The following is a 16,053-nucleotide window of genomic DNA, read 5'->3' as shown; positions in this document are numbered from 1 at the left end:
GTGAGGTCAGCCATTTATTCCCCTGCTCTCCGCACCGTCAGCACATCACATGTGTGAAACCACAAATGCATCTGAGGGCAGGAGGAAAGAGAGACTCAAGAGGAGGGAGGGAAGGAGAGCAATATTGTGCGTCTGTGTGTGTGTGTGTGTGTGTGTGTGTGTGTGTGTGTGTGTGTCGGCTGTTTTTGTATCTCGGGAGTTTGCCACTCTGATGCTCCATATAGAGGTAGACTCTGTTGGGAATAGAGGGAGATAGAAAGACAGACCATTAGTGAGAAAGATGGAGCAAAGTGTGTGTGTGTGCGTGCGTGCATGCGTGCGTGCGTGGCCGTACCAGGCCTATAACCCTGCTCCCTGAAGTCTCTCCTCCTCCTCATCAGTATGCATAGCGCTCTGCCGCAGGGTCATTTGTTTGGGCCGCTGTTGTAAGAGACGCTCTCGGAAACAAAGCAGGAAATAACCATTTGGATGCTAATGGTTCTTTCAACAAGAGCCCAAATGAATGTCGGGGTTCTGTGGAGCTCTGACTGAGGGGTGGAGACGCAGGGGCCCGATGGTGCCCTGTGGGAGGGTGGGGAGACATCACATCAAGTGTGAGAGCTGGTGAGGCCTGCAGACAGTGCTGGAGGTAGGGGCTAGACATTAATGGTTGCCCTTGGCTACCGAATTGTTACGGCGTGGCAACCAGATATGGTTGGCTTTGGCAAACAAAATGTCACGCCTGGTTGCCGAGCTGGCAACCACTTTTAACCGCTTTGAAAGGTTAACGTTGAGCCCTGACGGAGGGTGTGATCGTGGACAGTATTCAGACTAAAGTAAACCACAACAAGAGTTCTGACCAACAGAACCCACATCACTCTCGGGCTTGCGTTCATATTATCAAAATGAGCCAAACCACCGGTCCAAAATGTGAACTATTCACGTGAACATGTCCACATTTTTGGGAAATCTCCTACGACTCCTATTTGACACTGACACTGTGACGACACGCGACGAGAAGGCTGCGATAGATGAACTTGTAATGTGCCCACTCTTGCGACCAAGACGCGGCAAGATTTTGTGGTTTTGTGGTCGCCTAGTCTGATGGCCTTGTCTGACATGGTCAATCGTAAAAGATAATCATGAAAGACAACAAATCGTGTAGTCTGTACAGGCCGTTAGTTTGTGTGGTGACCTTGGGTAAAGCCGAGACGGCAGCTGGTCTATGGACAGTGAGTGGACATTGAGTGTGTTGTTCTGCAGAGAGCTGACGAGCTCATGTTTTACATTACTTAATTACATTACATTGCAGTTAGCAGACACTTTTCGTCCAAAGTGACTTACAGTACATATGTCAGCTAATATTACAAGGGACTACACTGTCCCCGGGGTTAAGTGCCTTGCTCAAGGGCACGACGGTGGAAGCCCGGGAATTGAGCCAACAACTGTCCGGCTACTACACGCTAGTCCCGCTCCTTAACCACAACACTACCACCGCCAGAGGCGGACATCCGGCACTCTTAAAACGAATGTGTTGGAAACGACACAAACTGTGTTGTCCCTATCTGGACACAGAGATGTGTTAAGAAAACAGCACAAGTTGTGCTATTTTCAACACATAGTGTGTAACAAATAACAAAAGCAATGTGCATATACTGTGTAACAATACTTATACTGTGTTGTCCCTATCCGGACGCAGACATGTGTCAGACATTAATTTTGAGAGTGGGGGTTCAGAAAGTAAAAGCCCTGCCAAGTGTTTGATCCAACCATTTAGTAAACTAGCTCATCTTAATTAGCAGCCAGGTAGATCAGATAATTAGTGATATCACCTGCGTTGAGTGCACAGAATATATGGCAGGACTTTTACTTTCTGGGACCGGGATGCCCACCTCTGAGCACCGCCCATGTTGTGAGGGAGCTGTGGCCGCCCGGGTCAGCTGAGGGGGGGTGGACGGCGCGAGGTGGGGCGACTCATCCCGCCTCTACTCCTACACACCTGAAGGAGCCACACAGCTGGGAGCTCAAGCGGCAGAGTTCTCCAAGACTGAGACACGCGGTCATACTCAAGCTAGCCAACCCTGCTATCGTTCTGACACACACGCACACACACACACACACACACACACACACACACACACAGGGTGTTTGCTTGGTCAGACGCATGTCAGCAGTGACCTCTTACAATCCCCACATCGCATGATTGGCAGGTTGCTGAGCGAATCAGGAGTCTCTGCCAGCTCTTTCACCTCTCCTGCCAGAGGCCTGATTACTAGAGCTCAACTCGTATATCGACACACACACACACACACACACACACACACACGAAGATGAACATTTTGAAATGTGGAGAGAAGAGAGGGCCCAGTCAGATTGACCAAGATCTCTCTGATGCACTTGCCAATCGAGCGGTAATCCAGTGGACTACACTCTCTCTGGCACACGCCAACACAGAGGGCGAAGGAAGGACAGAGGATAAGAGGAGGAGGGAGAGAGAGAGAGAGGGGGATAGAAAGATATGACGAGCAAATTGAATCTTTGAAAAGAGAAGACTGAAGATGAATGCGAAACAAACATAAAGCAAGAGGTTAGACCTTTGCCTGTTGAATCAATGATGGATCAAACATTTTGGCCCCCGAGTAAGAACGGGAGAGATTGGGAGACAGAAGGGGGGGGAGAAAAGTTACAGAGTGAGGAGAAGAAGAAGAAGAAAGGAATGCAGGCTGTCGGAAGAAGAGAAAGAAAGGGAGGAAGACGAGTGCAGGGTGTCACCAGCTGGACATGTGACCTTAAGGCAGCTCTGTGAGGTGCATCTCCGCTGTGGCCCCTCTACTGCTATCCCCACAGCTGGCAGCCTCTCCTGATTCGCTTAGCCACCTGCCAATCATCCACCTCATCCTACCAGAGCCCTAAAACCCTGCTAAAGTCAAACCCCTTGATGGAGAGTAGGGAGCCTCTGAAGACCTCTGTCTTCCATTAAGCGCTTTTAAACGCACACACATGCACACACACACACACACACACACACACACACACACACACACACACACACACACACACACTCACACACACACACACTCCATAACAGCCGAGCACAAGCAGTGCAACAGCTGTCCAGGCAGCTGTGTTGAAGGAATGGCTTCAAAGAGAGAGGGAGGGAGAAAGAGGAGAAAGAGGGAGTGAGAGAGAGAGAGCAGGAGGGAGAGAGCAAAAGAGAGGATGAGCAAAAGAGACAGATCGAGAGAGAGAGAGCGAAATAGAGGATGAGAGAAAGAGACAGTGAGAGAGAGAGGCAGCAAAAGAGAGGATGAGCAATAGACAGAGAGGGAGCAAAAGAGAGGATGAGAGAAATAGACAGAGAGAGGGAGGGAGAAAGAGACAGACAGACATGGAGAGAGAGAGAGAGGGAGCAAAAGAGAGGATGAACAACAGAGAGAGAGAGAGAGAGTGGGAGCAAAAGAGAGAAAGAGACAGACAGAGAGAGAGAGAGGGAGGGAGCAAAAGAGAGAGGATGAGCAACAGAGAGAGAGAGTGGGAGCAAAAGAGAGGAAGAGAGAAAGAGACAGACAGAGAGAGAGAGAGGGAGGGAGCAAAAGAGAGAGGATGAGCAACAGAGAGAGAGAGTGGGAGCAAAAGAGAGAGGAGGAGCAGGGTGAGAGGGGAGGACAAATGGAACGCAGGGGTAACCCAGCTGGTGTAGCAGAGTGAGTGGAATCAATTGGGGTGGAGGAGCCCCCCCCCCCCCCCCCCCCCCCCTCTCAGCAGGCCGATTAGCAGGAGCTAATGGACACGAGTGAGCAGGGAGCCACTGGAGCATGAGCGGCCGGCCCGGTCCAGGCCCGCCCTCTAGACCCACTGAGCACACGAGTGGCGCCAAGCGCTGACGTCTGTGTCGTCTCAGCATGGAGTGTGAGTGTGTGTGTGTGTTTGTGTGTGTGTGTGTGTGTGTGGCTAGCTGTTTTCTAGAGGGAGTGTGTATCTGTGTGTGTCCATATGTACAGACAGACAATGCCAGTGGGCTTAAGAAGTGGCCTAGTAGCTCCGGGCCCTTTCCTGCGTCCTGCTTCTTCTGCCCTTTCTCTCTCTCTCTCTCTCTCTCTCTCCCTTTCCCCCTCCCTTGCCCTCTCTCTGCTAACCATTTTACTCTGTAGAGGAAATAGCCTGCAGATCTCTACATCCTCTAAACTCCTCTTCCTCTCTTCATGTCTCTCCTCAGCTTCCCTCTGCCCGGCACACTGACTCAGCTCTTACAACCCCTTCTCTCTCTCTCTGTCTCTCTCTCTCTCTCTCTCTGTCTCTCCCTCTCTCTCCTCCTGCTTTCTCTCTTTCATCCCTTCCTCCAACACTCTCGCAATATAACCTTTCGCTCTTCCTCTTACCTTCTCTCCATCTCTCTCTCTCTCTCTCTCTCCCTCTCTCTCTCTCTCTCCCTTGCATTCTTCATCTCTCCTGCTTTTCCTCCGGTGAATATGTGATTCCTTTTTCCCCACCAGTCCTTTGTTTCATCTACCATCTGCCCTCCCTTCCTCTGAGCACATTGCTCCCCAACCAACTGGTCCCCCCCTCCACGCTCGTCCAGTGTGCTTTGCTCTCTGACAGAGGTGTGATAGTGGGGTTGTCATCCATTGTGGCTCTAGCTGGAGGTGCAGTTTCAGCCCTGTGTGATGAGTCTGATTGGGCTGGCAGTGCAGCTGGGGCCTGTGGACGGCTCTGTGCTGCCATGTGTGTCCAGGGAGGGATGCAGCCACAGGGCTACCAGAAGGACTGGCCTGATGGTCAGATCAGTCTTGGCTTTCAAGAACACACACACACACACACACACACACACACACACACACACACACACACACACTCATGCACATACATGCATATACAGACATATACATACACACACAAAAAAAATAAGCACACACAAAGTATTCATACATACATACACATACATACATTCTTACATACATACAGTACATACACATACACATACATACATAACTCATGTTTCTTACCCTATAAATGCTCATTTCTATGAGCTCAGCGAAGAGCGTCAGCATCAACGTCAGCGGTTTCTGGAACATTCTTCCGGCGTGTATGGACTAATGACTAAAGACCGTGGATCCATCTCCTCCATGCATACATAAGCATACACTCAGCTTTAGCGGTTACGTCATTCCTCATGCATTTCTCATGCTCACAGGTCATCCTCATTACACAAGACAACTTGCTGACCTCACACAACGCACACACACACACACACCAAAGGGTACTAAAGACACACACACACACACACACACACACACCAAAGGGTACTAAAGACACACACACACACACACACACACACACACACACACACACACCAAAGTGTACTAAAGACACACACACACACACACACACACACACACACACACCAAAGTGTACTAAAGACACACACACACACACACACACACACACACACACACCAAAGTGTACTAGAGACACACACACACACACACACACACACAAACGGACACACACTCTCTCTGTCTCTCTCACACACACATGCACACACCAAAGTGTGTGTGTGTGTGTGTGTGTGTGATTGTACACCTTGCATGACCTACTTTGCGGAGGTACGGAGGGAGGCTGCCAGGGAGGAGGCTGTCTTATCTGCTCTGCACACTGATGCTCTGCTCAAGCTGTGCTGAGCTCAGATGGGACACACACACACACACACACACACACACACACACACACACACACACACACACACACATACTGCACACACACACACACACACACACACACACACACACACACACACACACACACACACATACTACGCACACACACACACACACATACTGCACACACACACACACACACAGAAGCACACAGAATCTCACTCCCACTCTCACTGACACACAAACCCAAGCACCACCCCAAACACTCACACAGACAGACACACACAACTCCTCAAAAATAAATCTGTTGCACACAGCTGATATATGTACACACACACACATGTACGAACATCTGACATATGCACATACACACTGTAGAGTGTGTGTGTGTGTGTGTGTGTTAAAGAGAGAGGGAGAGAGAGCTTGGAAAAATTGTGGAACTGAGCTAATCAAGCTACTTCAGAAGAACTTGCAGTTTACTGACATCACTGCACACACACACACACACACACACACACACACACACACACACACACACACACACACAGGGAGAATTCCCCGTTTACAGCACTATCCAAAGAACCACATGCATAGTCTCACATACACAGTTCTGCATACACACACACACACACACGAGACTGTTCTCCTAGGCTGGTGGTGTGTGTGTGTGTGTGTGTGTGCGCTTGAGGCTGTGAGTCAGGTCAGCTCTGGAGATGTAATTAGCTGTGAGTCATATTGTTCTCTCGGGTTTCCTCTGGAGCTTGTGCCCTGGGTCACACCCGCCCCCCCTACACCACCGAGTACATGAGCACCAGCCTCAGGTACAGCACGCGCACACACACACAGACACACACACACATACATACACACACACTCACTCACTCATACATACACACACACACACACACTCACTCATACATACATACATACATACAGGCACACACACACACACACACACGCACACACACACACACAGACGCACACACACGCACACACACACACACAGACGCACACACACACACACACACACACACACACACACACACACACACACACACACAACCGCGCTTTGCCACTCACTAGGGGAAAACTTGTCTGTGTGTGTGTGTGTGAGAGAGAGAGAGAGAGAGATGGAGGCAGATATGGAAGCAGATGGCTGGTTTGTTTGTCGGTGTTGTTCACATTGCCTTGTTTACCCTCATGAGAAATCCCCTTCTCTTTCTAATGCAGCAGACCTTACCGTCTGCTCACTGTGCTCGCCTCAAGTGCTGGGGCGGGACTGCTTGCGGTCCTTTTATCACTGCCACTAATAGTGGTTGTTTTTCTGTGTGTGTGTGTGTGTGTGTGTGAGTAAGAGTACTGTTGATTGACGGAGCTTGTTGTTAACCTTTATACCCTATTGGTAGCATTAATGCGTTGTTCTTCTCTCTCTCTCTCTCTGTGTGTGTGTGTGTGTGTGTGTGTGTGTGTGTGTGTGTGTGTAGGACGACGCGCGTCAGCTCTTTGCCCTGTCTGCGGCTGCGGAGGAGCAGGGCCTGCTGCCAGAGGACCTGTCCAACACCATCCGCCGCCTCTGGTCCGACTCCGGCGTGCAGAGCTGCTTCACCCGCGCCCGCGAGTACCAGCTCAACGACTCTGCTGCCTAGTGAGTAACACACACACACACACACACACACACACACACACACACACATCCATGAGACATAGGACATACACATACACACACACACCTGTCCACAACACATCACATCCATAGACATAGAACACACACACAAACCTCTGTCCACATCACACACACATCACATCCATGAGACATGGGACATACACACACACACACACACACACACACACACACACACACACACACACACACACACCTGTCCACAACACATCACACCCATGAGACATAGGACATAGAGAGAATGTAGAATGTACTGACTGTCAGAGAGAATAATTCACATCAGCGACGTCATCTGAAAAGCAGGAGGATAGACAGATAGATAGATACTTTATTGAGGGACGCTAGGAGGGGAGGGACGCTAAAGGGAGGAGAACAGTAGCAGGGCTACTCACATCTCTCCGGTTTGCCCCGTGATCACACGTTAGCATTGACACCACCTCTGGCCTCTCAATCCTCTGGGCCCCTCTCATTCGTCTTTTTATCTATCCTCCCTTCCTTCCTCGGTCCTTTGGCTCGTTCCCACTGATCTAGATAAAGAATGATGGGGCGGCAACAATGGGATAGTCTATCCAGTGTTCTTCATAGATCAGTGGGAACGAGCCTGGACGATCGAGGAGAGAGGTTGAGAAGGGGCCTCTCTCTCTCTTTATCTCCAGTGTCCTTTAAGTTTGTATCCTTGAATGTCCAAACTTGGCTATTCCACCTCTAAGTTCAGTCGGCCATACAGTACATTCTGCTCAACCCTGGACGGAGCGATTATCATATGCATGTCACAATTACCATAGAGCCTTCCGTGCCAGCAGCGCTGCTCTGGTCTCCTTGGCATAAATAGCCCTTGGCCCGTGGTATGTGACAGCCCTGTGACAAGTGGCTTGGGCCACACACCCAAGAGGGCCCCTTCCAGTGGTTGGCATGGACGTGCTTACCTTGAACACGGCTTCCACAAAGTCTCCATCAGACACGTACAGTAGTGTAGCGTGACCAGGCGTCCCCGGGTTTCAGGGGACAGTCCCCGGGAAAATACAGAAAAGCTACTACCTATGTCCCCGTTTTTTTAATATAAAACTTGTATGTATTTCTGTCAGATTAATGGTCAAACTGTCCCCGGTTTTGGTCTCGGACATCTGGTCACCTTAACATAGTGGATATCCCAATGCCTAATATCACGCTACACTGCTCTCTCCACAGGAGCATAGTAGTCTGAGGGTTGCCTGTTTTAAAATAAAGGCTACTACAACTATGCTGGTTGGAGTCGCTGGGTGCTCATGTACACACATTGAACGCTCACATCTCGTGACGGCACACGTCTCTGTTCAGTCTACAAAACAGAACCACAAGATACTCTACTACAGTACATGTGACATTGAGATGAGCTATGAATCGGTGGGGAAGATGAGAGAATTAGATCTCCAAAAATTACTTTAATCCCTGTTTAAGCATTCCACATATAATATAGGATTGGAATGAAAGCAATTTGGAATGCCCCTTTTAGTTGGAAACGTCAGCACTCCAATCACGTTAGTGTTCCTTCCATCTTGTTATTGTCCGTAACTGCACACAGTCATCGGTTCCGCTGTGCAAACGTCTTCAGCCAAAGTTCTCTGTTTCAGTCGGCTCAGCTGTGTTCCGGCCGTTCCGATCTTCTGTTTTTCTGGTGTTCTGGTCTTTCAGCTGTTTACAGCAACAGTCCCGCCCTCTTGTGCCTTTTAAAGCGGCTGTGTTTTCCTCACTGCCAAACAGAACACAGGGAGCTAGAAGTGAATCGATGCTTCTGTTTCCAGCCAGGTTGTTTACCTGATGTGTGTGTGTTGATCAGTGTTTACTGGCCAGATTGTTGACCTGATGTGTGTGTGTTGATCAGCGTTTACTGGCCAGATTGTTTACCTGATGTGTGTGTGTGTTGATCAGCGTTTACTGGCCAGCCTGCTCTCCTCGCTGGATATTGGAGAACAAATAATTGGAACGAATAATAAGATGCAAAATAGGAGGTTGTAATCCAGGGAGCAGTAATGTAAGAAATAAGCCCTGAGAGGCCGTCGTTTGCACTGATTTTAGAACCTAAAAGCCCCCTTAGCTGTTCTAAAATCAGTGCAAACCACAGACTCGATTAGCTTATTGCTTTTCTAAAACTGTGAATGCGTCTATTCGGCAAGATTTCATGAAACAAAGGCACAGCAAGGAAAAATGTAATTATTTTTCCGCCAAGAAATATATTTCCTCTATCTGAATGGTTGCCATGCAACATCGAGACGGAGCTACTCTAACTTTGTGCAAGTTGTGATTACTGTAGCACATTACTATGGAACGCAATGCAGTCAAGGTTATGTTTGTGTCGAGTTTTACACCAGCATAGAACGCGATTCAGCCAATCATAATCAAGGACTGGAACTATCAGTTTTAGAAAGCATATTTTTCTGCTCTGTTTCCAGACAGGTTGTTGACCTGATGTATGTGTGTTGATCAGCTTTTACCTGGCCAGCCTCCTCTCCTGGCTGGATATTGGAGAACAAATAATTGGAACAAATAAGAAGATGCCAAATGTAGGGAGCAGTAATCGCATTTTGTTTCTGTTCTGTTGGGCAGTGATTTTGTCAGTTAAAAGTTTCCAAAGTGTTCCATCTGCTGCCTTGTCAAGAGCACCTCACCAACAGACCGATGGAGACTGATGATGGAGACGTTTCCCTTGCCTGATGGGATCAGTCGTAGTGATCCATATCATTTATTTACCCACTTTTGTGTCTGTTTGCAGGCAGTCAGAGCTTCTTTTGTAGACATTATGTGCTTCAATTGTTGTGGAGAAATGACTGTCATAATGGGACAGGAGACATGTCAAGTGTGACAGGAGTTATTCTGCGTCGAGATCCCTCACCATGCCTTCCACCCGTCTCTCAGTCACAGGCCGCTACTCAGGCCTGACTTAATTACTGCCATGGCAACAGTGTGTGTGTGTGTGTGTGTGTGTGTGCTCTGTGCCCCCTGTGGGTTTAGATCAAAAGCAGTGCTTCCTTCTCTTGTCAATACATTTAGAAGATTAGGTGGCTATACCATCGGCTGGGTGCTAAGTCGTATTGCTCCATCGAGAGACCAGCTGCTGTCGTTTGGAGGCGCCGTTCTGAGGCAGCGAGTGGAGGATCGTTCCCGTGCCTAATTTGCCGGGAAATCAATCGGCGATGAGAGGGATTTGCCGTCTGTACGCGAGCAGATTGAATCGATCCACTCGCATCAAGAGACACCGCCGTCCGTAGTGGAGGAGAGGAAGAGAAAGAAAGTGAGAGAGAGGGAGGGAGGGAGGGAGAGAGAAGGGGATGATTGAGCACTTTATGTTGGTGGAGAAGAGGACCCCTCCATCAGCATAATTACAGTACGACTCTGGAGCACGGCAAACACAGCCATTTCCCAGCCTGCACCTGGGCTCTCAGTAAAGGCCAGATGGGGGGGGGGGGGGGGGGGGTGCTCCCTTACAGCTTGTTTGTTTATTTGTTTATTTGTGTGTTTGTTTTCTTGTTTTTTTTTTTTTAATTTTGTGTTTGCTGCTGTAGCCATGCAGCGTGTGCCACGTGATGAGGTGCCTGGCTGCCACTGCAATACAGCGTGCCTGAAAACAAGGGAAATTCAGAGAAATGGGGAAACTGAGAGAGATGGCAGTAGATTTCAAAAGAAATGGAAAATGAAAGAGAGGAAATGCGAGTGTGTCTACATGGATGGGTCCGTGTGTGTGTACTGTATGTGCATTTGGGCGTGCAGTGCGCCCCTTGGGCAAGGGAAGAAATGCGAAAGTGTGTGTGTTCATGTGTGTGGAAGAGTGTGTGAAGATTAAGAAGTGTGTCGGAATGGGTGCAGGTGTGAAGACGTCATAGCAGGTTATAGCAGTGTGTATATACTGTAGAGGTCAGGTTAGGGGTGTGTGTGCTTTCACAGTGGAAACTCCTCCCTGGTTCAGGTTAACACCGTCCTCTCTCTGCACTCCCATGGCACACACACACACACACACACACACAGAGAGAGAAGAAGCCTCTGCAGACAGGGCCGTGTTCAGAGCCACACGTGAGGAGCATGAGGCCCATTCAAGCACCAGGATGCCTTGTGCAGCAGCACCAACATTTACTGTCTAATTTTGTATTGACTGAGCATGTGCATGTGTAACGGATGGCAGCTAGCTTAGCTGTGCGTGTGGAGGGAACGACGCCTCAAGAGTGCTGCTGACATGAATTCAATTCAATTCAATTCAATTCAATTCAATTCAATTCAATTCAATTCAATTCAATTCAATTCAATTCAATTCAATTCAATTCAATTCAATTCAATTCAATTCAATTCAATTCAATTCAATTCAATTCAATTCAATTCAATTCAATTCATTCAATTCAATTCAATTCAATTCAATTCAATTGATGCTTTATTGGCATGACAAATAATAAGACAGTTGTATTGCTCAACCAATTATTGCATAAATGTACAGTGTATCTCTCCCTCTCCCTTTCTCTCTCTCTCTCTCTCTCTCTCTCTCTCTCTCTCTCTCTCTCTCTCTCTCTCTCTCTCTCTCTCTCTCTCTCTCTCTCTCTCTCTCTCTCTCTCTCTCTCTCTCTCTCTCTCTCCCTCTCTCTCTCTCTTTGGAATGAGGACATGTGTATTCAGCTCTTGCTGTGGCTGGACCCTCCATTCCAGGCCAGTGCAGAGCCTCAGCAGCAGGTTCCTCTGGGCAGGCTCAGTCTGTGCGGGGAGTGTGAGGTCTCACCGTCACCTGGCGAGTGAGCTCCGGGGTGGTGGCCCAGCGGGGTGTTTGTAAACAGCAGCAGTAGTTTGGGAGGTGTTTTGTCAGGTGTGACTGTGAGAGCAGTGCTGCTGTGGGAGGCAGCTTGAGAGGCTGTTGTGGGGAAACGTCATCGGTTGGCCCCCAAAGCGCCTCAGATCCGCCGCTATAAACGGAAACCTCCAAACCACACAAGCAGCTGCTGCGCTGTGCTGTGCTGCACCCCGCCCTGCCCCGTGTGCGTCCTGCCATGCTGCACTGCGCTCTACCCATCTCCACCCGCCCATCACACACACACGCCAGTCCTCATAACTACCCGTAAACACAGGCCCGCCCGCCCGCCTGCTCCTTCCTGCTCTACTCCGCCCTCCCTCTACTGCCTCTTTGCCTCCCTCTGCTGCCCCACTCTACTGCCTCTTTGCCTCCCTCTGCTGCCCCTGTGCCTCACTCTACCGCCCTACACTGCCCCCTGCCTCTCTCCACTTACCCCTCTCTACTGCCTCCTGGCTTCAGCTTACTGACCCATTCTACCACCATGGTGTCCTAGCTTACTGCCCCTCTGCCTAGTGCTATTGCCTCACTGGACAGTTCTACCACCTCAGTGCCCCAGCTTACTGCCCCTTGGCTAAACTGGCCCTCATCCCTGCCCCTCTCTGTGGACCACCTGCCTGCCCCTCGAGCTCCCAGACTAGTCACTACTCAGACATGGGTCTCAATTGAAAAGTCAGCTCGTCAGCTGATCATTGTTTAAGGGCATGGAGGGTGGGGTGTAGGAAGGTACGGGGTCTGTTGGCTTTTATCTTCCAGCTGTCTTCTAAAGCACCGATTCGCTATGTAGTAGGGAGGTTAAGCGACTTATTCAAGTCATGATGCAAAGGTCCCCTTTGGTATGGAAGTACCTTAGGGCCATAGAAATAAATGTATCCTAAGACACAAGTGAGATCACACATTTTAATGGAAATAATCACACTTTTAAAAAAATCCTTTACAGTACACTTGCAAATCACAAGTTCTGGCAAGTCCTTTGAAATGGTGATAGTTGTAATGTAGATTGTTGCATGGTGTTTGACAAGTGTATTGCCCCATACATGTCCACTCTAAAGATATTTAGGGGTTTTACATAAAATTATTTTTAGATTCAAGAGCTACACTTCAGCATTTTAAGATTTAAACTCTTAAACTACGGAGCTACAGCTACAGCATTAAATACTAGTACAAGTATGCAGGAGGAGAAGTGGTAGAAGAGGATAAGTGGTAGAAGAGGGGAAAGAAGAGAAGAGAGGGAAGTGGCGTGGGAGGGGGGGATGAGGAGAAGAGTGTTGTAGAATTAGGTGTGTGAGGTTGTCAGAAGTGTTAGGAGAGGGGGTATTCTTGGAAGAGTTATCCTCAAAAGTTATTTGAAGATAGAGAGGGATGCTCTGATGGAGCTTGGCAGATTGTTCCACCATTGGGGGGGGGGGGGGGGGGGGGCACAGATGAAAAAAGTTTAGATTGCTGTGGGAGTGGTGGCGGCGGAGGGGTAACATAAGCTTTTATGAGAGCATATAAGTAAAGGGGTGCTAAGGTAAGCCAGTGGAGCTGGCTGTTGTGTCTGTTGTTAGTGGTGTTTCTGGTTTTATTACATTAAATTGTGTCACATTGTGTGGCATAATTTGTTTGCCAGAGTACAGTCTCATAAGCAGGACAAGTGCACAGCGAAGGGAACAGAGGTAATGCTGTGTAAGTTACAGCAGCCTCATCAGATAGCTGTGTGAGGCTGCAGAAGAAAGATGAGGGAGATCTGGTAAAGCAAAACCCCAGAGGCTCTGTGCCAAGAGGATTTACAAAAGATCACTTTTCTCTCTATCAGCAGCACCATCAATTTCATTGATGGGATCCCTTTTTTATAGCCATTCCTCAAATGCTGGCTCCTTTTCTCTGTGCTTACAACAACCATTGACAGTCACACACACACACACACACACACACACACATCGTCTCCTCTGTGAATAGCCTTCTTTGTTTTTTACTCTTCCTCAAAACATTTCATTAAAGGCCAAAGCCTTTTACAGCTCTATCAGAGACCGCCTGCAGAGCATCAATAAGGCAAAAAAATAAATCGATTTTTTTTCTTATTTTGGATAATAAAAAAAAACAGCTCATAAGCCCATGGGATTTGATTAAGTCTCAGAGAGTCTAAATGAAAGGCCTAAATCAAACTGCAATGCAAACACTCTAGTAAATCAAAATAAATAAATAAATAACAACAACGGCAACAACAAAAGCTCTCTAAGCTGCAGGGAGGTGCGTGTGTGTGTGTGTGTGTGTGTGCGTGAACGTGAGCTTGGGTCTATGGGATTATCACTTTTCAGTGGGAGTGAAATTGCCACAAGGCTTTTCAGCAGCAGATGCTCATTGTTTTGTTGTGTTTGGGAGGATCCCTGCTAGCTCTATGACGGTGGGAAAACATGTGTTTCCCCCTCTGCACCCACCAACATCTGGATCCCTGCTAGTCCATTACTGATGACGTCATGGAAGTGGCACACTCCCTTTCAACACTTCTCTGAGGGCTTCTTCCAAGGGCTTTATGAAAAGTGCATTTAGGACTAGCATGTGTCCGTGTCCACTCCACACACAACAAAACATCGTGCTGTACCTTGTCGTCTCCTTGTGTCCAGCCTTTGTATTTCATGTTTATTATACAGACTCTGCCTGATGAAGGTCTAACAACCGAAAGCTTGCACAAAGACTTGAAGTGTGCGGATTCTTCTTTAAAGAGGAACAATGCAGGATTGGCGATTTCATCTCTGGTTTCGGTTTCGTTCTTCGTTTTCGCTCGTTTTATGCTTGCATATTTCTCTGCAGAGCTTCCCCGACAGCTTTAGCGTGTATATTTATACATATATAGGCTATATATAAATATATAAATTGCAAGCGTGGTTCTTCTTGTTCCTTACGACTTCCAGATGTAAACAGACGATCGTCTCCTGCAGAAACTGCAAGGTTGCATTAGCGGATAGGGACACTGGGGGCGGGAGGAAATATTACTGTTTTCGACGAAACTGGTCAGTCAAGCAAAACAACGATTTCTGAGCGATTTTATGACTATGAAAAAGTTGCATAGGGTCTCTTTAAAATTACAAGTTTATTCTAAATCCTGCACCTCACACGGATGAGCGGTGATCTTTTACTTTGTTATATTTATTATACAAGAAAGTATTAAAAGTAACAGAGTTAGAGTTTAAAACGGGCCTGACTCAGTGAGAAGCTGATGTCCAACAGGCTCCTGTTCTGCAGCACAGATAACAAGTAACAGGGACAAGGCCGGTTGTACTGTAGATGTCCAGGCCTCTTCTGGCTCTCTGTCCTCTCAGCCTGGACAGCGGCTGGGTCCTCATCAGCCTCAGCTGAGACGGGGGGCGGACGGCTCCGGCAGACTGCACACAGCCACAGGCTTGTTTACACACAGATAATTTAATGTGGCCTCTGAAGGCTGGAAGTGACAGCCGCCCCGGGCTCCAACACACAAGAAGAGAAAGTGGCTCTTTATTCTGAGCGTGTGACCGCTTTTGCCTGAAGTGTGTGTGTGTGTGTGTGTGTGTGTGTGTGGTTGTGAAGGGAGCAATGGAGGGAGGGAGGGAGGGAGGGGAGGGAGGCTGGATGGGTACATATCTCCAAACGAGCAACATTTCCATGAATTAAGGCGTCTCAGAGGCGTTCGACTGCCCCGTGCCTGTCCACATAGAGCGGGAATCTAGCAGTAATGACTTCCAATTGAATCAGTGGTGCAGGGCTCGAGTCAGAGCCTCGCTCAGACTGTTACTAACACAATTGTTTCTCTCCGGTAAACGGCAGGAAATTGGATATTTTCGGTGCGATACAGTCCCTGCCACATAGAGAGGTGGGGTGGGGTGGGGGGGGGGGTGGGTAGTAGGGGAGAGCTTGGACTACAAGGATGCACTTTTTATCTCACCCGATCCTCTTCGCCGACTGACACTGATTGAGTCCTG

General features: G+C 48.5%; 1 protein-coding gene across 2 annotated transcripts in view; it reads left to right on the top strand.

Moving 5' to 3' along the window:
* The window catches only part of LOC134091803 (guanine nucleotide-binding protein G(i) subunit alpha-2-like), a 91,557-nt gene that overhangs the window by 68,635 nt on the left and 6,869 nt on the right, over positions 1-16,053 (top strand). For both annotated transcript variants that reach the window (XM_062544473.1, XM_062544472.1), the window contains one exon: positions 7,118-7,278. In XM_062544473.1, the coding sequence (XP_062400457.1) occupies positions 7,118-7,278 (161 nt within the window). The remainder of the gene's footprint in view (positions 1-7,117; positions 7,279-16,053) is intronic.

The sequence above is a fragment of the Sardina pilchardus genome, chromosome 9, assembly GCF_963854185.1.
Source record: "Sardina pilchardus chromosome 9, fSarPil1.1, whole genome shotgun sequence".
NCBI classification, from domain to species: Eukaryota; Metazoa; Chordata; class Actinopteri; order Clupeiformes; family Clupeidae; genus Sardina; species Sardina pilchardus.
Note: the sequence above shows the minus strand (reverse complement) of the source record. Positions and strands in the feature narration are given on the sequence as shown.